The sequence below is a fragment of the Gracilinanus agilis genome, chromosome 1 (assembly GCF_016433145.1).
Source record: "Gracilinanus agilis isolate LMUSP501 chromosome 1, AgileGrace, whole genome shotgun sequence".
NCBI lineage: Eukaryota > Metazoa > Chordata > Mammalia > Didelphimorphia > Didelphidae > Gracilinanus > Gracilinanus agilis.
Genome location: NC_058130.1, coordinates 750,274,951 through 750,296,732, shown reverse-complemented (window position 1 = coordinate 750,296,732; position 21,782 = coordinate 750,274,951). Strand labels below are relative to the sequence as shown.

General features: G+C 45.4%; 1 protein-coding gene across 1 annotated transcript in view; it reads right to left on the bottom strand.

Moving 5' to 3' along the window:
• Positions 1 to 3,103: 3,103 nt before the first annotated feature.
• Positions 3,104 to 21,782, bottom strand: part of SCARB1 (scavenger receptor class B member 1) — a 43,272-nt gene continuing 24,593 nt past the window's right edge. Inside the window, exons 8-12 of the mRNA XM_044685400.1 lie at positions 20,624 to 20,697; positions 17,957 to 18,008; positions 15,746 to 15,892; positions 8,663 to 8,791; positions 3,104 to 3,190 (exon numbers count right to left, since the gene is read on the bottom strand). Coding sequence (XP_044541335.1) covers positions 8,663 to 8,791; positions 15,746 to 15,892; positions 17,957 to 18,008; positions 20,624 to 20,697 — 402 coding nt within the window. The 3' untranslated portion in view covers positions 3,104 to 3,190. The remainder of the gene's footprint in view (positions 3,191 to 8,662; positions 8,792 to 15,745; positions 15,893 to 17,956; positions 18,009 to 20,623; positions 20,698 to 21,782) is intronic.

Below are 21,782 nucleotides of genomic sequence, written 5' to 3'. Positions count from 1 at the left end.
CAAGTTAGAATCCCAGTCTTTTGGAGTACTTTGAAGTCTCAAAGGAGTCACTAAGCAAAAGTGGATGCCTCTGGGATGAAAATCCCTCCATAGTCAATGCCTGTAGTCTCTACTGCTGGGGAGACTGAGGCTAGTGGATTGCTTGAGCTCAGGAGTTTGAAGCTCCGGGGAAGCTAAAGTTGATGTGAGAGTCTGCATTAAGGTTGGGCACCAAGATGGTGAGTCCTGGGTGTGGAAAACCATCCAGCTGCCCAGCCTAGGGCAGAAACAGTAGAGCAGCTTCCATGCTGATCACCAGAAGGACTGGATCATGTGTGACTGTGGCACTTCCAACCTGGGTATGATAGAGAGACTCAGGCTCCACAACAATCCTTCGGCAAGGTCGGTGGCTAAGATCCAGTTTTTTATTTGATGATTGACAGACTCAAAACAGCATGGTTTTGTGGGCAGAGCACTGAACTTGGAGTCAGGTGGATCCAGGTTCAAATCCTGCCTCAGACAGTTATGAGTCAGGTAAATGAGTAAATTATATTGAACTTGTCAAGAAGACTGGAGTTCAATCTAGCCTCAGACACTAACTGATCGTGTGATTCTGATCAAGTCGTTTAACTTCTGACTCATTTTCCCCATCTATAAAATGAGGATTACAATTAACCTGTCTCAGTTTTCTTATTTGTGAAATGGGAGTTATAATTAACCTCTGTCTCGGTTTTCTCATCTGTAAAAATGGGGATTATAATAGCACTTATCTCCCAGGGTTGAGGATGAAATGAGTTGTCTCAGTTTTCTCATCTGTAAAATAGGGATTACAATTAACCTCTGACTCAGTTTTCTCATTTATAAATAGATTATAATTAACCTCTCTGTTTTCTCATCTGTAAAATGGGGATTATAATTAATCACTTTCTCAGTTTTCTCATCTGTAAAATGGGAATTATTAACTTGTCTGTTTTCTCTTGTTAAATGGGTATTATAATTCATCTCTTTCCATTTTCTCAGTTTTCTCATCTGTAAAATGGGGATTATAATTAACTTGTCTCAGTTTTCTCTTGTCAAATGGGGATTATAATTAATCACTTTCTCAGTTTTCTCATCTGTAAAATGGGGATTATAATTAACTTGTCTGTTTTCTCTTGTTAAATGGGTATTATAATTCGTCTCTTTCCATTTTCTCATCTGTAAAATGGGGATTATAATTAACTTGCCTCAGTTTTCTCTTGTCAAATGGGGATTATAATTCAACTCTTTCTCAGTTTTCTCTAAAACAGCAATGTTTGCATCCCAGGGTTGAGGATGAAATGAATTAATATTTGTAAAACTCTTTGGAATTCTTAAAGCTCTATGTAAATGCTAGCTGCTATTATTATTTGGGGGCAGTTAGGTGGCACAGGGGATAAAATGCCAGGCCTGGAATCAGAAAGACTCTTCTTCCTGGGTTCAAATCTAGCCTCCGACACTTACAAGCTATGTGACCCTGGCCAAGTCCCTTAACTCTGATTGCCTCAGTTTCCTCATCTGTAAAATGAGCCAAAAAAGGAAATGGCAAAGAAAACTTCCAATGGGGTCACAAAACGTCAGATACACAACTAAATAATTCAATTCTTACTAGGGATGCTCATTCAGCAGAAGAAAAGAAGGCTCGTCCTCCTCTCCATCCTCTCACGTCACGCTTTCCTTAGCCCCCATCTTCTCTCCAACCCATCAGCCACAGATCTCGGGGACCTTCGCTGAGACCCTCCTGCCATGAGTTGCTGCTAGGAACCTGGGCCAGCAGGCTGAGGGCAGCGAAGAACTGAGCCCAGGCCGAAGAGGGTCAGCAGCCGGCTCCGTCCTCGCCGGGCACCGTCCTCGCCGGGCACCGCTGGGGTAGTAAGGCCAGGCCTTTCCCCTCTCCCCCACTGAGACCCACACCCTCAACACAGCCACACACTCAGACATTTGGTTTTTACATTTTTATTTTAAAGTGAATTTATCTTCTTTTAAAGTGATAGGATTGCTTTTATTTTTCTTTCTAGTAGAAAAACGATGAAAAAGAGACAGACGTTTGACCAGGAGACCAGAAATTCTGATTCCCCCACCCTGGGGGAGCCAATGCATCAAACTGCAAGCTCCGAGGGGCTACGGGGGGCCCTGAGATCTTCCTCCCCAATCCTGCCTCAGTTTCCCTGGGGAGCACAAAGCAAATAGTGCTCGGGGCAGAGCGGAGGGTTGCCCAGTGTCCCCAAGAAAGCAATGGGGAATCGCCTAGGACCATCCCTCTGGAGTAGACATTTGTTGACACAAAAGACAGAAAAATGATGAAAAGTAACACATATATTAAAAACCAGACGTGCCTGTGTAAAGACCCTGGGAAGCTAAAAAGGGCACCTGGAGAGGCCACAACCCCAAAAAAGGGGGTGGCGGCACCGGACTTTCTGCCCTGGCCATCGCTGTTAAGAGGGCTCAGTAACTAGAGGTGGTCGCTGGGTCCAGATGAAATGGCCACCTTCAGTGCCGGGGGCTCGAGGGGTCCCCCCGCTGGTGGTAGCCTCAGCCCTCGGGGGGCCCAGGCCATAAAGAACTCGGGGGAGCCGCAGGGCTAGGCTCCGTGAAATGAGCCCCCAAATCGGACCTGGGCATGCTGGAGGTGGAAGTGCTGGTTTCAGAACCAGGCCTCGGTGGGAGGGGGAAAGGCTCATGTCAGCTTGTGTTCACTTGGCTGTCTGTGCAGGACGGGGTTCATCCTGGCTCCCTTTGGGGAAGGGGGGCAAAAAGTGCTCCACTAGAGGGGGCGGCGAGGAGGCCCAGAGCAAACGCCTCCTGGGGGGCCGGGGGGGCCTGGGGTACATTCAGGCCGAGGGGCACATCAATTCCTGGAAGAGCTGTTCCCAGGCTGGGCCTCAGGAGGTCTCCCATCCCCGTGCCCGGCTGGAGAGTCCTCGAGGGGGACCCTTTCTGTCCTCAAACAAAATGTCGGATTCTCTCACACATACACACACACACAAGATAAACGTGTGTGCTGATGGCGGTACATAGAAGAAGAGGCTATTACGGCCACGTGCTGCCACGCCCAGGCAGGGGAGGTTGCTCAGGACTTGCTGCTGGCAGTCTGTCCATCCTGGGGGTCGTCCTGGAGGAGGGGAGTCTGGGAGCTGGGAAGCGGGTCTGACGGGGGGCCCAGCCCCTGGTGGAGATCAGAACTGGAGGTCCTCTGCGGATGAGAATGGCCTGGGTTACCTCTTTTCTGACGGGCACCTCCCTACCTCCCTCTGCCCTCCTCCCCACGCCACCCCTCCTACAGGGAACCCCCCATCCCTCTAAGAGGTTTTCAGGCCCACATAACTCCCCTTGGGGATGGCCAACAAGGAATCATGGGAACAACCCAGAGAATCAGAAGCGCGTGTTATTTCTTGAATAGTATTCAATGGCATGTATAGGAAGTCTTTGGAGAACAAGGACTAAGTTTAGCCTTTCTCTCTCTCCTCACTACCTAATATACAACAAGTGTCTAATAAGTGTGTGTTAGCTGATTGGCTTTGTGTAGAGCCCTTTATTTTACTGATGGAGAAATGAGAGCTCCAGCTGCCCAGAGTTTCTTCAGCAGTCTAGTGGCAGAGATGGCACTGAACCCCAAGCTTCCCCATTCGAAGGCTGGGGTTCCTTCTGTCCTATCCTCTTTTTTTTTTTTTTAAACTCTTACCTTCCATCCTGGAGTCAATATTGTGTATTGGCTCCAAGGCAGAAGAGCAGTAAAGGCTAGGCGATGGGGGTTAAGTGACTTGCCCAGGGTCACACAGCTAGGAAGTCTGAGGCCAGATTTGAACCTCAGACCTCCCATCTCTAGGCCTGGCTCTCCATCCACTGAGCCACCCAGCTATCCTCTTTTGAGGCATATTCCCTGACACCTGCCTCATCTTCCTAAGCTCTCAGGTATGCATCTCTAGTTAATACTTTCCCCTCTGCCCAGATCCCTTACCGGTCTGACAGATCCCCCTTTCCCCAACCTCTCTCTTAGCTCTCTTTGATTCCTTGAATAAGAAACATAAACCCAAGAAATACAAGAGGCATGCTGGTAAATATTTAACAACCAGCTTTCTCAAACCTATGGGGCAGCTTTCAGGGAGTCTGTCTCTCTCCATCACTTTCTTAAGATGAGACAATCAACAAAACCATAAATCGAGGCTTGAATTGTAGTGTTTGGGGATTTCACATCGAAAACTTGGTGATCCCAGTTATGCCCAGAGCACCCCTGGTTTGAGATTCTTCCAAATAATGCCTGTGGTTTTTGCATGTTCAGATCACAGGGATATCCCCCAAGGGGAAGACTTCTCTCCTGTTCTCAGAAGGTTTCCAACAGGAAAATTTCTGATTCCGTTATGTTATCCCTAGTCAGGAGGTCTGGTCCACCCTCGGTCCTGGTACTTGAACCCGTCCAGAAAGTGGAGGGGGAAGAGGAAAAGCTGGACCACAGTCTAATAGGTGGGGAAGTCCAATTTGGGAGAAGTGTCTCCTCCCTCCCCAAATCGGAGGAAGGAAAGACATCAGGTGCGTAACAGTCCAGCACACAAGGCGAAAGACAGTAGGTTGTATTTTTATCAAAATAAGGCTGCCAAGGGGGCAGCTGGGTAGCTCAGTGGATAGAAAGCCAGGCCTGGAGATGGGAGGTCCTGGGTTTAAATGTGATCTCAGACACTTCCCAGCTGTATGACCCTGGGCAAGTCACTTAACCCACATTGCCTAGCCCTTACCGCTCTTCTGCCTTAACACCAATAGATAGTATTGATTCTAAGACAGAAAGAGCTGGGAAAAATATTAAGGCTGCCGAACCCCCTAAAACCCACCTACATGTTAGAGCTCTGCTTTACTTAGTTAGCAGGCACAGGGGAAATTGCTCATTGCTGTTTGGACGCTGCTGGCGAGCTGTTTTCGAATACACCATCATCATAAAGGGCCACCCTTTATCTCTTGCTGTCCCTTCCCCATCCATGCATGGTTAGCTTCCTGGGGATGCTAGAACTCCACCCTGTGGCCCCTGAACTCCTGGTGGGTATCGCAGGTCTGGCCTGGGGGAAAGCAAGTTACTTAAAGCCCCTGAAAGGAGGCCTTGCAGCCTCGTGCCCAGAATGCCCAGGGCTGGGATGCCAAAGGACACAGTGGAATGTAAAATCAACTCCCACTCCCCATCCACGCGTCCTCCCATTGGCCAAATTCAGCAGTGGGAGAGGGGGGTTGTGGGGAGGCATTCTGCCTCGTGAATCAATAAAGAAGCACATATTTGGGGCTGGGGGTGGAGGGCTCACCAGTATCCCTGTTCATCAGCTACAGAGGCAGCAAACATCTGAATAATCCCTCTGCAAGCCTACTCTGAGCCCCAGGAGGGGAGACTAATAGAGTCGATTAATCTGATGCCACAGATAACCTCCCCAGGCCCACACAGCTAAAAATATGCCAGCAGCTGGCGGGCTGCTCTTACAGAAACCCTCTGGAACCTCTTCCCTACAGCCTCTGCCAAGTCCTTCCATCGCTAGGCTCCTGCCACTCTGAACATCCTTTCCAGCTCTCAGCTAGAAGCGAGAAGCCCAATCCAACTTGTTTTACAGAATTCTGGAAATTCTTTCCCAGAGAAGGGAGTCCGAGAGGCAGGATTGGAACCCATCACTCGAGGCTCCACGTCAAACCGTACCCCCTCTTCTTTGTCTTTGAGCTTCAGCTTAGAAACACCCCTACCCCATCCCAACGAGGGGAGATCTCACTTCCAATGATCCTCAGTCTTGAGGCTAGGGAGGAGGCTGCAAAGTGGGGAACCCAACTGGTTCTTGGAGACCCAATCAGGGTCTGTGGAAAAGAGCCAAATAGCCTCAAGATCTAGCTTTTCCAGAGCAGCCAGGTGGCTCCATTTATAGAGAACTAGACCTGGAAAGGGAAGGTCCTGGATTCTAATCTGACGTCAGATTATTTTCTAGCTCTACGAACCTGGACAAGTCACTTAGCCCTCATCGCCCAGCCCTTACCACTCTTCTGCCTTGGAACCAACACGTAATGTTGATTCTAAGATGGAAGGGAAGGTTAAAAAAATAAAAACAAATAATAATAATAATAATATTAAAGATCTAGCTTTCCCCCTCCTCACTCTCCTCAAAGGCCTGCACCAACCAAAGCATGCACATGAGGGAAGGCAGAACCATTCGAATCTCCAAGTCTCAATCCAGCAGGGACCCCAATAGACTATTTCCCCCCAATGTGGAATGAACTCTCCATAGAGAAAAGGGCTTGTTTCATGGAGCTGAGCCTATGGGCTAAAGCCCAGCAGCATTCTCCACCTCCCACCCCCAGTTTTAATAAGGAACTAGTTAGAAGGGAATGATAACCTCATTTTCACTTTCTAGTCTCTGCTGAGTGATTTAAGCAAATTTGAGGGGACAGGAAAAGGGAGGGCAATTGCCAAAGCCTCAATTCAAGACCAACCAGATTCCCCAAGTCCTGTAATCACTAGACCCAATTTTTATTTCAGTAACTTGCATCTATTCTCTTTATAGATTTTTTTTTTTTAACTCTTACCTTTCATCTCAGAATCATTACTGTGTATTGGCTCCAAGGCAGAAGAGCGGTAAGGGTAGGCAATGGGGGTTAAGGGACTTGCCCAGGGTCACACAGCTGGGAAGTGTCTGTAGCCAGATTGGAACCCAGGATCGTTTCTCTCTAGGCCTGGCTGTCAATCCACTGAGCCACCTGGCTGCCCCTCTTAGTATCAATTTGAAGACAGAAGAAAGGCAAGGGGTAGGCAGTTGGGGGTAAATGACTTGCCCAGAGTCACACAGTTAGAAAGTATCTGAGATCACATTTGAACCCAGGCCTGGTGCTCTTTCCACTATGCTACCCAACTGCTTCTCCTTCTATAGATTAAAATTTTTTTAATTTTAGATCATAAAGCAAAAGACAAGGCCACTCCCACAATCTCAGATACCAAAGAGTGGCATTCAGGAGGAAGAGGGGGGGAAATTTTATTGCTTTAAAGTTGGACAAAAATGAAAAGTCAAAAAGTCCCTTTGCCTCAAGAGCCTCATCTGTAAAATGGAGATAATAATAATTACACAGATAACCTCCCTGGGTGGATGATGAAGGGGAAGTGCTTTGTAAACCTAAAAAAAAACTCTGAAAATGAGAACTGTGATTACTCTGAATGTCAAATTATATTACTTCCCCAACCCCCCATGTGAGGACCCAATCGGTTTTCGGGAAATAATTTCTTGATGACTCATTTTTTAAAAATAGAGAGGAAGTATGGACAATGGAAAGATCACTCAGTTTGGAGTCAGAGGCCATGGGTTCAAATCTTGTCTCTGTCACTCGTTAGCTGGGTGACCTGGTCACTCGGGTAAAGTAAATATCAGAGATTGGATCTGAGTCTAGCTTCTCTCATGCCACAGCTGTCTTCTTTCCACTTGCTAGGAGGGCTATTTTCACATCTGGCCTAAAGAAACATATATATATATTTATATTTATATATATTTTATTTATTCTTATGTATAAATATATATAAATATAACATATATACACATATATTTTATATACACACATAGACACAAACACATGCATATGTGTATATACGCATACACGTATACATAGATTTTATCATATATGTCATATTATACATATACATATTTCTGTGCATGTATTATATTGTACATATATGGTATATATGCATGCAAAATATTTTTTAAATCCTTCTCTTCTGTCTTAGAATCAATACTGTGTATTAATCTCAAATCTAAGGCAGAAAAGCAGTAGGGACTAAGCAATGGGGGTTAAGTGACTTACCCAGGATCACACATTTAGTATTCATTCTAAGCCAGAAGGGCAGCAAAGGCTAGGCAATGAGGGTAAAATGACTTGCTCAAAAAGAAGCTAAGAAGAATCTGAAACCAGATTTAAACCCAGGTCCTGCTGACTCCAGGTCTGGTGCTTTATCCACTGTGCTAAGTAACTGCCCCATAAAATATAATTTTAAATTCTACAGGTGTTCCAGAATAAATTGAGGCTGGAGGAGGTGAGGAGAGGGTAGCTGGGTGGTGCAGAGGATAGAACACTGAACCTGGGGTCAGGAAGTCCTGAGTACAGATCTAGCCACAGAGACTTCCTTAGCTGTGTGACCCTGAACAAATCACTTCATCTCTGTCTGCCTCAATTCCTTCATCTATAAAATGGGGGTGATGATAATAGCACCACTTACATCTCCTGGGTCATTATGAGGATCAAATGAGATCATATTTGTAAAGCCTTTCAGAAGAGTTAAAATATCATGTAGGGGCAGCCAGGTGGCTCAGTGGATAGAGAGTCACTCCTGGAGAGTGGAGGTCCTAGGTTCAAATCTGCCCTCAGATACTTCCTAGCTGTATGACCCTGGGCAAGTCACTTAACCCCACTGCCTAGTCCTTACCGCTCATCTGCCTTGAAACAGACACTTAGTACCGATTCTAAGAGAAAAGGGAAGGGTTTAAAAAATAAAATAATAAAGTATCATTTTCATACTAGTTACTGTTGCTGTGGGGTTCAAATGAGATCCTAGCTGTAAAGTGTGTCCCAAGATTTAAAGTGTCATGTAAATGTCAGCCACGGCGATGATGGCCAGTCGTGTGTGAAATGTCCAGTTAGTGAACAAAGAGCATTTTACCTTGTTACCCACCTACAGTCGGGCTTCCTGCAGCACTGTCCCATTAGGAGCAGGGGTCATCAGGGATTCAGAATAGGACTGAATGGCCTCTGAATTCTTTGAGACCTTTTTATCACTACTCCAAAATAAAAAGAATGTTCCCTAGAAGATAATCAAGCTAATTTATAATTCCGGTTGGGAAGGAACACAGTTGTTTGGTTGTCGCTGTTGTTGTTGTTTTAAATACGATTTTTAATGGTTTGTTAACCTTGATTAGTCCCATTTGAAGGTTAATGCTCAAGCCGTCTGACTGATCGAGGTGGCAGGGTATCGGATTTGGGGCAGGTTTTGTCAAATTGGCTTTTGGTAGCTTCTCGGTTGCGAAGGCATATTCCAAAATTGATATGTTTTCCCCCATCCCATCCCCATCCCCATCCATCTAATGAATGGAAATTAATCATTGGAAACGGTTCCACCAGAGTTCAAGCCAGTCTTAAAGGATCCCTCCAAAGGTCTAAAAATGGGTGCCGGACTCTGGGTGCAACGCGAAGAGTAAAAGCGTATGTTTCTAGGATAGCAAAGTGCCTTGAGTCCATGTCCTCTATGGACCGGCAGGAGAACCTGGTTGTCTTTCGCCTAGAGAAGACTTGGGGTTTGGAACAGGGAGCTGGGGGGGAGGGGGCAAAGAGGGGGGACAGAATATCTGTCTTCAAGCCTTGGAAGGGTCATCGCACGGAAAGGAGATTGTGCCCGTTCTTTAACTGTCTAAAAGGTTGTTCTATAGAGGAAGATACGTCTTATTCTGTTTGGTCCCGAAGGGGAGATCCAGGAGCGATGCATGGAAGTTAATAAGGGGACAACGTATGCCCCCCACTTGGATTGGATGGCAAGAAAAGCTCTCTAACCACCGGTGCTTCCTCCAAGTTGAATGGGCTGTCTGGGAAGGTTGCGGGTTCCCCCTTAGTAGAGGTCTTCAAGCGGAAGCTGGACTTGTTGGAGATACTATGGGAGGACGGGTATTTGAGGTGTCTGTTGGACTGGAAGGCCATCCAAGGTCCTTTCCAATTCTTCCCAGAACTGCCCAGTTTTAGACTTTATACGTAAATCCCTTATGGATTTATGTGTAGTTTTATATTTATAATTTACGTATAAAGTTTTCTATTTATAGCATATATACAGTTTTATATTTATAACTTATGTATACAGTTTTATATTTATAATTTACGGATAAAGTTTTATATTTATAGCATATATACAGTTTTATATTTATAACTTATACATACAGTTTTATATTTATAATTTACGGATAAAGTTTTGTATTTATAATTTATGTATAAAGTTTTATACGTAAATCCTTTACGGATTTCACTTGAATTCGGGATTAGGGCACAGATGACTTTTTAAGAGTGGCTTGAACTGTGGGGAGGCTTCAAATCATATGACACTGGCGTTCGTACTGGGCCAATGTTGCATCTTAGTCGTCTTGCCCCTCGACAACATGCTAGAAAGGAATAAAATCGGGACTTCGATGGGCTGTGATTAATCATTCCCCCATTCCAACAGAGAGCTGGGCAAGGCTTCGAGCTAGAGTTAGTGGCACAGACATCACAAAGTGCTTCGTAACATCAGCTCATCGCAGGAACGTTAATTCTTTCTGATGGAAAAGGGGCCGACAGATTGCCATGACGTTCGCCACGAGCAAGCCCTTTACAGCCAGCCAGCCACAGACAGAAAGGCTTCCCCTCGTCCCGTCGTTCTGTGAAGATATACATTAATGCTGCTGAACTCAGACACCAACATTGCCTCCCAAGGCGGGGGTTATCCCACTCTCGTTTTCAGACAAAATCGCAGGGCGGGAGGTTTAGGAGGAGGCGAGTCTTCACCTTAGGCTGGGCCACCCTGGAAAGCATGTCGGACCAGCTCTTGCTCATTTTCATTTGGGAATCATTAGCCAAAGCATGCCCGTAGCTCCTAGCACACCACGTTACGGTACGGTAGAAGAAGGCAGCTAGTGTCCATGACGAACAATGGTTATTTACGAGAAGGGAGGCAATCTGGCCCGAGAAGCCTGGCAGACAGAAGCATCAATGTGACTCTTCACAAGTTAGTAACACAACAGTCTCCTCAGACAGTGGGAAGAATACTGGAAACCAGCTCATCCACATCCGTCACTTAGGAAAGTTTCCTTTATTGCGTTAGCCAGCAAGCAAGCAAGACAGAAAGCCTCCTCGTTTGACCACAGCTCCGATGAAGAGAAAAGAACAGGAAGAATCAGCACGGACAAAGAGAGACTAGACGGAAAGAAGATGGCTGGTTATTGGGACAATTCCAACTTAGACAGAATTTAGTGTGCTCTTATCAGTTAATCAATCAATAAACATTTATTAAGCGCCTATTAAGCCTAATGAATCTTCTCAGCATGCTCAGGAGAACCCACCAGAGGACTACAGCTCCCTGGGGAGGCTAGCGAGGTCATCTAATCCAACCTTCACATTTTACAGATGATGAAACTGAGTTCCAGGGAAGGGAAGGGACTTGTTCAAGGTCTCACAGTTAAGAGGTACAATTTGAACTCCCATCTTCAGTCTCCCAAACCCAACACTCCTTGCATTCTAATATACTACCTCCAGAAAAAAAAATATTTTTTTAAGTAGAATAAATGTATTTTAACTAATTCCAGAGAAACTGAGATAATGGAGAGAGTGGACGAGCACAGATTTTGACATTCTGAGCGTCCAGAATTAAACTAGGTATATTTCAAGTCGGTTGTGCTGAAAGGCAGACTTTGGTGAATTCCTACTAACCAAGTCATTTCAGTTATTAAAGCCAAGAATTCAAACTATTTAGAAAGAGGATTATTCAGTTCTCTCCTAGGGCTTAAACTAAGCCAAAGGTAGGAGGATTCCCTTCCTCTTGCCTAACTTCCCCAGGAGAGAAAAATGAATCCAAATTTTTAAAAAGGGGTGGGAGAGAGGGAGAGAGGAAGAGAGCTGGAGAATCTGGGCTTCACTTTTAAAATTAAGAGTCTGAGGGGCAGCTAGGTGGCTCAGTGGATAGGGTGCCAGACCTAAAAACAGCAAGTCCTGGGTTCAAATATAACCTCAGACACTTTCTAGCTGGGTGACCTTGGGCAAGTCACTTAATCCCCATTGCCCAGCCATTACTACTCTTCTGCCTTGGAACCAATACACAGTATTGATTCTGACAGAAGGGAAGAGGAAAGAAAGAAAGAAAGAGAGAAAGAAAGAGAGAGAGAAAGAGAGAAAGAAAGAGAGAAAGAAATAAAGAAAGAGAGAAAGAGAGAGAAAGAGAGAAAGAGAGAAAGAGAGANAGAAAGAAAGAAAGAAAGAAAGAAAGAAAGAAAGAAAGAAAGAAAGAAAGAAAGAAAGAAAGAAAGAAAGAAAGAAAGAAAGAAAGAACGTAAGAAAGAACGTAAGAAAGAAAGAAAGAAAGAGCGTTTGGAGTTGTAGGTAACATTTTAAACAAGATAGGCAGAAAGTCACCAAGGGCTTTAGCACCTTAGAGAGTAGAAGATATTAAGAATTCTTCTTCTACTGAACTATTGGCTCTATAACTAGCACTCTGGGAAGACCCCTGAGACGGCATTTTTTTCCTGCTCCAAATCAGCCCCAAAAACAGGAGAGAGGGCAGGACAAAGTAACAGACTAGTCTCAGGGGTCCTAACTTCTCAGATCCACTTGTGGGTTCAGAGTTTTTTGGCAGTGAGAAGGGTTAAGGAGTTACATCAGCCTGGGGAAAACAAGAAGCCAGAATTAATAAAACAGACTGAGACTCCCAGGGTTGGAGCTCAACTCCAATCCCCTTAGGGAAGGGAGGTACTAATTCTAGAAACAAAGATTTCTTAGTCATAAAGCCTAAAGTAAGATTGGGTGATTGGGCCAAACAGGGCACCAGTCAACCTCTGAGGTCCTACAAGAGCTCTTTTTTTTTTTTTTTAAACCCTTCCTTACCTTCCATCTTGGAATCAATACTGTGTATTGGTTCCAAGGCAGAAGAGTGGTAAGGGTAGGCAATGGGAGTCAAGTGACTTGCCCAGGGTCACACAGCTGGGAAGTAGCTGAGGCCAGATTTGAACCTAGGACCTCCCGTCTCTAGGCCTGGCTCTCAATCCACTGAGCTACCCAGCTCCCCCCACTACAAGAGTTCTTGAAGGGGGGCAACAGCCCATCCTTTTCTATACTGGGCTCTTGTAGCAGCTTTTCATGACTTTTCCAAATAAAGATGAATGGAGGCAAAAAAGCAAATGAAATTAACTAGGAGCCCCATCTTTAAGAGATTTAGTGACTGAAGGAATCAGAGCATTTATCTAGTCCAATTCCTTCATTTTACAAAGGGGGAAACACATTGCCCCTTAGTAAAGGAAAGTCACTTGATTCCTGCTGTCCTCCAGCCGCTATACTGCTCCCCTCCTCAAAATTACTTTACATCAATTATGAGGATTTTTTTTAATGAGATCTGGGATTTTATGGGTATAGGGAACTCTAGAAATGCCATCTACCTAATGCAGATCATAGAAACCTTAAAAAAAAAAAAAAGAAAGAAAAAGAAAAAAAGTCCTAACCTTCTTAGAATCAATTCTAAGAGAGAAGAGTAGCAAGGGCTAGGCAATGGGGGTTAAGTGACTTGCCCAGGGTCACACAGCTAGGAAGCATCTGAGGCCAGATTTGGACCTAGGACCTCCTGACTCCAGGCCTGGCACTCTATTCACTGTGCTACCCGGCTGACCCAATGTCACAGAATCTTAAGAGATCTGATTGAAGTCCCAGGAGGTTTAAGTGAATTGCTAAGGCTTCTCTCCCTTCTGAATGGAGAGCAGAAGGTGGAATATATCACACTCCTCCCAATGCCTTTCTTTATGGAGGGCAGAAACTGGACTCTCAGATCACTCCTCTGTATTTCTGCTGGTCTGCCTGGTTTCAGATTCACAGAACAAGTGAATTCCCCCTAGCATCGTCATCGTCATCTTCATCCCCATCCCCTGCCCCTACCTCCCAGCTTCCTCTCATGTGCTATCTTCTCCCTTTAGATTGTAGCTCCTTGAAGGTAAGTATTATCTTTGTACTCCCACCATTTAGCACACTGCCTGGCATGTACATAGCTTTCAAAGAAGACCAATGACATCACCAGGCGATGCCTCGACTTGCTCAAGAATTGTATTTAAGTAAGGCAGAGTTGCATAGTAGACGCTTAATAAATGTTTATTGAATAAAAAGAAGTAGGACTTGAACTCAGGTCTCCCTGCCTCTGAGGCCAGCTCTTTACCCACTATACTACCCGGCCTCATATTATTTATTTATTTGCTTATTATTTAGCTATTTTGGATTTGTCACCTTTGGGCAGTTACTTATTGCCTAATTTCCTCCCAGTTGAATATCAACTTCCTGAGGGCAGAGATGGTTCCATTTTTTTTATCTTGGTATTGCCAGAGTCTAGCATAGTACTAGCACACAGCGGTCACTTAATAAATGCTCAAATTGAATATCCAGGCAATATTTTATTAATTCAGCTGAATTCGCAGGTTCTCAATAGATGTGTGCTGTTGAACTGAATAGCTAGGCAACAATTCATTAAGCACCTACTAATTTCATTGAATAAAATGTTGCCCAGCCATTCAATTTAACAAGCAGTTATTAAGCACCTACATATTACACAGACCCTGTGCTAGGCACTGGGAAGGATGCTGATAATTTAAAAAAAAAAAAAAAACAGCCACCAACAAACCACTCCCTTCCCTCAGAGGGCTTCCGTTCTACCAAAATGAATTTCTGGCTGGTATGTATAACTGAAATGTCTGAAAAGTGTATTTTGATAAACACATTACAGCTCCATCATGTTAAATTTGGGAGATTTCTGCACTGAAATCTGGCGTTAATCCAGACCAGTCTCCTTCCCCTCCCCCCCCCGCCTCCTCTACCTGCCACAGCATCCCTCACCTACTTGGTCTAAATTAAGAAGCTCGTTCCATCAGGAGCTTTGCTTTGGCTGACCCCAGCTGTACGGTTTCCTTGCTTCTATGGGGGAAAAGGGAGATGGGGAGGGAGGTGTCCAAGAGAACTCATTCACGGCCCTTCTACTGATTCCTGAGAGAGCTGTGATCCGCAGGGGCGGCAGGAGGACCCACCTCGATAGGCAGCAGAACACCGAAATACAAACTGAGTTTTTAGTCTAGTATGTTCTGTCTCTTCTGACTTACGAAGGTCCCAAAAAGCCTGGATGCCTCGGAAGAGGTTTCTCCTGCACGAGGAGCCCATGCTTTAGAGATTCCCATGGAGGTGGCTGGAAAAAAATCTGGCAGCATCTTGGAGGTTTGCTAAGACCCTACTAGACCAGGGGCTCGTAACGAACTTTGGCAGGCTGCTGGAGCCTCTGGACGTGGAGCCCTTCCCAGAATCCTATTTTTAAATGCATCTAGTAAAATCCAAAGGAAATTGAATTCTATTGAAATACAGTCATCAAACTTTTTTTTAAATAACTCTGACCTTCCATCCTAGAATCAATACTGTGTATTGGTTCCAAGGCAGAAGAGTGCTAAGGCCTGGCAATAGGGGATAAGTGACTGGCCCAAGGACTCACAGTCAGGAAGTATTTGAGGTCAGATTTAAAGCCAGGACTTCCCGTCTCTGGACCTGGCTCTCCATCCATTACTGAGTCACCTAACTGCCTCCCTCTCTCAAATATTTTTTTAAACAAGTTCACAGGCCCCTGTCCTAGTCCGAGCACCAGGTATCTGTCTCTGAACCCCATTTCAAGTCACTACTAGAAGCGCCTCTGAGACCTCCAGAGAAGAGTGAGAAGTGGAAGGGTGAAGACAGAAGGAACAAGGCGGCGAGGGCCCCCAGGGCAGCCGGGGAAGGAAGGAGAAGCAGGGGGGTGGGAAAGGGGTTTCTCACCCTGTCCCTGCCCCTGAGGAAAGAGCGGGAGAAGGAGACTCCCCTGATGGGCCTGGGGACGAGCCCAGCCTCCTGAGCCTCTTTCCTCAGGGGAAGGGGCCAGACAGAAGGCCAGGAAGAGTCGAGGCCGCTCCTCCCATCTGGCGGAGAAGCCGGCCAAGAGGTCGGGAGGGCTAGCGGGAGCACAAGCGGGGCAGGCGCTCACCTGGTTCTTGACGACCAAGATAAGAGTGAGGACGATGAAGAGGCAGCCCACAGCGTTCAAGACGTACTGCAGGTACTGGACCAGCTTGGGCATCAGCACCAGCCTGGTGTAGAACACGCTGAGCGTCTGGCCTTCCATCGCCCCTCGCTGGGAGACAAGACGGAGAAGGCGTGGATGTGAGTGTTCATGCATATACGATGTAGAGAGATGTGTGCGTGTGTGTGTGTGCGTGTGCGTGTGCATATGTGTGTGTGTGTGTAATATAAATGGATATGCACATAAGTGCACGGATGGGTGCAAGTCTGCAGGAAGCACCCAGGCATTCAGGGGACACCTCAGACTTCTTTCCAAAGCTGATGGATGAATCCAGGGCTTTTTGAGGATGCTCAGGTTAAAGTGATATTAATTCAGCACAGCTCAGAAACTCCCGATGGACCATAATGTAGTTTATATGAAGAATTTTTTAAAATGTCCCCTCTTGGAGATGGAGAAAAGTTTTGGTATTCAAAAAGATTTCTCTCTTTTGTACCTACCAGCTTTTTTTTTTTTTTAATCAAGTTAGAAATGAGTGTTATGGGGCAGCTGGGTAGCTCAGTGGATTGAGAGCCAGGCCTAGAGACAGGAGGTCCTGGGTTCAAATTCAGCCTCAGATACTTCCTAGCTGGGTGACCCTGGATAAGTCACTTGACCCCCATTGCCCACCCTTACCACTTTTCCACTTGGGAGCCAATACACAGAAGTTAAGGGTTAAAAAAGAATAAAAAGAAATAAAAAAAAGAAATGAGTGTTATATTTATAGAAAGACTCTCTTCATTCTACCTTAATCTGCTATTGAAATAATTTGTTTTAAATTCTCTTTTTCACAAAATTGTGCATTTCCCACAGTCAAATGCGGCTCTGTTCATTTTTAACTAATACTACAGCTAACTGTTCAGAGAAGTTCCTTTGTCTGATAGAGTAGTTTCCTTGTAAGCTGATTCCCCAAATAAAAGAAGACTTTTTTTTTTTTCGTTAAAAAAAAAAAAATTTACTTCTCTATTCTGCTGGGCTTCAGAATAAGTTAACTTAATACATGTATACAGTGCGAGGGTCTCCTCCCCTTGAAGTGCTGTTTTGGTATCACAGAGCCCTTTGGCGCCCTGGTGAAGCCTTTGGGCCTCTTCTCAAAATCATGTTTTTAAATTCATAAAAATACAGGGATTCACCAATTAGGTTGAAATAGGGTTCTCAAATTGTTTTATTTATTTATTCATTCATTTATTTTTAAGCCCTTATCTTCTATCCTAGAATCAATACTGTTTATTGGTTCTAAGGCAAAAAATCGACAAGGGCTAGGCAATGGGGGTTAAGTGACTTACCCAGGGTCACCTAGCTGGGAAGTATCTGAGGCCACATTTGAACTCAACCTCCCATCTCTTTATATTGAGAGGGCTGCCCCCCCCCTCAAACTATTTTAAATGCTGCTCATAGACCCCGGTTAGGAACCTTGTCTGGACTGATTTAGATCTGTTGTATCTCCCATTAGATAGGGAGCACCTGGAGGGCATTTAATTTTATCAAGTATCTACCATTAAATGATTAATCAATGCTTATCGACCAAGTAATGGCAGGGGAACCAAATTAAAATCCGAAGGTCAAAGGAGAAAACTTAAGAATTCGGGTGGGCTGCTTTCCAGTCTGGGGCATCCTTTGTTCAAGTGGTGAAGGAATTGATTTTTCCCCACCATAGCCTGAACTGGAGAAGGAGAAGGAAAGGGAAAGGAAGAGATGCAGGAAAAGACAGACAGAGACAGAGACAGAGACAGAGACAGAGAGAGGGAATTAGAGAGACAGAGAGATGAGGCAGGAGGGAGAGAGGGAGTGAGGAGAGAGAAACCCAGAGACAGAGACAGAGAGACAGAGATAAAGAGAGAGAAAGAGAAAGAGAGAGACAGAGACAGAGAGAGACAGAGACAGAGAGAGACAGAGAGAGACAGAGACAGAGATAGACAGAGAGAGACAGAGAGAGAAAGAGAAAGACAGAGACAGAGATAGACAGAGACAGAGAGACAGAGATAGACAGAGACAGAGACAGAGAGAGAGAGAGAGAGAGAGGTCTGCCCACCCTAATCTCTCTTTTTTGCCCTTGCCCTACTGCCCACCCCTTCCAGCTCTGCCCTCTCTAATAAGATGGCTAAGAGCCCTGGCCAGGGAAGAGCGCCATGACCTTACCTCTTCAAACCAAACGAGAGGGAGTACAACTGCATTGATTTTTCCCGTTTGCCTAAAGAAAAGAATAAAATATATAATAATGAAATAAATAATTTCTGAATACATGAATAACAATGATCAATAAAATAACTAAAAACCACAGTCACATCTTACTACAGTTGAAGGCAGCTTGGGTTGGTCTCAGACCTGCCCCTGACACATGCTAGAAAAGTGCTCCTTTACCCGTGAGGCAACTCTCTAATGGAGATGGGGGAGGGAATAAGCATTTAGTAAGTACCCACTGTTTGCCAGGCACTGGGCTAAGCACTTTTAGAATATTGACTCATGGGGGCAGCTGGGTAGCTCAGTGGATGGAGAGCTGCCTAGAGATGGGAGGTCCTGGGTTCAAATCTGGCTGTGTGACTCTGGATAAGTCACTTGACCCCCATTGCCTAGCCCTTACCACTCTTCTGCCTTGGAATCAATATACAGTTTGATTCTAAGATGGAAGGTGAGGCTTTAGACAGACAAAGAGACAGAGAGAGAAAACATTATCTCATTGCAGGATGACCCTGCAAAGTGGGTGCTGTTAATATTCCAATTTTAGAGTTGAGGCAATCAAAGCTCGTAGAGGTGAGGTGACTTCTCCAGGGTCACACAGTTAGTACTATTTTACTTCTGCATTAGAGGGCTGGAGGGAAGGAGATTTCCTCATCCCGAATTCCTTCCACCAATGTAAATCACAAGGGCTGGCCTTAAAAAGTGAAATAAATTATATGTGGCACCAAGAGGCAGTTTAAGTCACATATGAAACCAAGGAAGGTCTTGGGAACATAGAGCCAAGCCTGGAAAGCACTTAGGAAGTAATCTAGTCCAAGCCCTTCATTTTACAGAAAAAGAAAAATTTTCCCAGGAAGCACACAGATAGTAAGTGTCTGAGACAGGATTTGAACTCAAGTCTTCCTGGTTCCAGGTCAGGTGTCCTTAGCAATCATGCCATGCTGCCACTCGTCCTTTGTTAGTGGTCAGCATGGAAAGGCTCAGAGAACTGAGATTTTCCGCAAGAAGGAAGACACCATCACATACCAGGCAGAACTCGGGAGCTAGGGAAGCCAAGAAATCTGGGTTCTAGTCCCAGTTTGGTCCCTTAGCCATCACGGAGCCTTGAACAACCCCTTTAGAATCATAACTTTATTTTTGTTTTTGTTTTTTTAATTCTCACCTTCTGTCTTAGAATCAGTACTGGGTATTGTTTCCAAATCACAAGAGTGGTAAGGGCTAGGCAATGGGGGTTAAGGGACTTGCCCAGGGTCACACAGCTAGGAAGTGTCTGAGGCCATATTTGAACCCAGGACTTCCCATCTCTGGGCCTGGCTCTCCATCCATTGAGCCACCCAGCTATTGCCTAGAATCATAACTTTAGGAGATCTCGGGAGTCAAATACTGTTTAACTTCCTCATTTCAGAGAAGAAGAAACCAAGACCCATATGGCTCCCACAGGAGCACAGATTGTCGCTCTCTTGGGGCTCGGGCTCTCCCCACCACCTTGGTCTCCACCCCTACAAAGGAACAAAGCTGAGGGTGGTGGGTGAGGGAGCAGCAAAAAGGGGCAAAAAGGGGCATTTTGAGCTTCTGATTGTTCATTCTCCTGCAGCAGAACCAACGTGTGGAGATGCTACAAAGACCATCAACTGGGGGTCCACTGTGGCCACTAGGGTTAGCTGGAGTCTGAAGTGATAAGTAACAGACGATGAGCTCCGAGTCCAAGACACAGTGTGAAGAGAGGTCTGGACTTGGGAGTCAAAGGAGCCGGGTTTGAATCCCACCTAGGCCACTTATTGTGGAAACCTGGGCTCATCCGGTCAGCTCCAGAGGCTCTGGTTCCTCCTCTGCCAAACAAGGAAGTTGGAATTGACTTTTAAGGTCCACCTTCCCCCTACGAATCTACGGCCCATCCCTAGCTGTTTGGGCCTGTAAAGGCAACAGGACAGCAGAAGAATTCTGACCCAATGGCAGGACATTCCTTTAAACTCCTCCTCCTAAAATGATGGAATGCCCTTCAACTGGGGAATAGCTGAACAAATTGTGGCATCTCCTGGTGATGGAGTACTATTGTGCTGTAAGGAATAATGAACTGGAGGAATTCCATGTGAACTGGAAAGACCTCCCGAAAGTGATGCAGAGTGAAAGGAGCAGATCCAGGAGAACATTGTACATAGAGACTGATACACTGTGGCACAACTGAATGTTACGGACTTCTGTACTAACAGCAATGCAATGACCCAGGGCAATTCCGAGGGACTTATGAGAAAGAAAACCAGCCATTTCGGAGGCTACCACAGAAGTGAAAGGGACAGACCCAGGGTCACGCAACACAACAGCATTGAAGGCACACCTCGAACCCAGGTCTTCCTGACTCCCAAGCCGGTGCTCTAGCTGCTCCCCAGAAAGAGGAACACAGTGTGTAAAACCTCTGACTGCTTGCCGTCTCGAGGAGGAGGAGGGAGGGAGGGGGGGAAGCAGGGAAAGAATTTGGAACTCAAACTTTTTTCAGTGAATGTTAAAAAATTGCTTTTACCCTATCCAGGGGAAAGAAAACAGTATTGAAAACGAGAAAAGGCAAGACGACTGGAGCGGGCTCCGTTTGCAAGTTCAGCCCTCAAAGGCCGGCTCCCCGGCGGTACTCACCCGATCCCAGGGATGGACTTTGTGTAGAGGCTTATCTGCATCTTGACGGAGCAGTTCATGGGGATGCCGGTGACCTGGCCAGGAGGAAAGGGACAAGAGTGAAAGTGAGAAGCAGTGGATGGGGCGGCCAACAGGGACGGGCTTTCACAGGACAGACTCGGGGACCCAGGCCGGTTTGGGGGAGGGCCACCTGCTTATTCTCCCCAAAACCAGTCTCCTACAGTTATGGACCAAACATGTGCCCGCCATGTGACGCAGCGAATGGAATGCTGGATGAAACCAGGAAAACTAGAATTCAAATCTAGCCTCAGACATATACAAGTTGTGTGACCTTGGACAAGTCACTTCAATTCTGTTTGCCTCACTTTCCTCAATCTATAAAATGAGGAGAATAAAATACTTGACTTTTCTCAATCTCAATTTCTTCATCTATAAAACAGGGATAATAAAAATCCTTCCAGGGTTGCTGCAAGGATCAAATGAGACGACATGTGTAAAATGCTTTGTAAACCTTAAAGCACTATAGAAATACCAGTGATGGCTAGAGAGCTTGGGTTGGAGTCAGGAAGGACAAACCTGAACTTGAATCCTGCCTCAGAAACAGACTGCCTGGGCAGTTTATGTAACCTTTTTCAGTCTCAATTTACTCATCTGTAAAATGGGAATAATAGAACCACCTCCCTGAGAGGAGTTTTTTGAAGACTACATTAGAAAGTATGGGGGCAGTCAGGTGGCTCAGTGGATTGAGAGCCAGGCCTAGAGACAGGAGGGTCCTGAGTTCAAATGTGGCCTCAGTTACTTCCTAGCTATGTGACCTTGAACAAGTCATTTAATTCCCATTGCCTACCCCTTACCACTGTTCTTTTTGCCTTGGAACCCTAGAGATAGAAGGTCCTAGGTTCAAATTTGGACTCAGACACTTCCTAGTTGTATGACCCTGGCCTAGTCACTTAATTCCCAGTGCCTAACTGTCACTATTCTTCAGCCTTGAAATCAATACACAGTATTGATTCTAGAATGGAAGGTAAGAGGAAAGAAAGCAAGAAAAAGAGGAGAGAGAAAGAGAAACCAAGAAAGAGAGAAATAAAGCAACAGAGAAAGGAAGAAAAAAAGAAAGAAGAGAAAAAGAAAGAGAGAAAGCAACAGAGAAAGGAAGAAA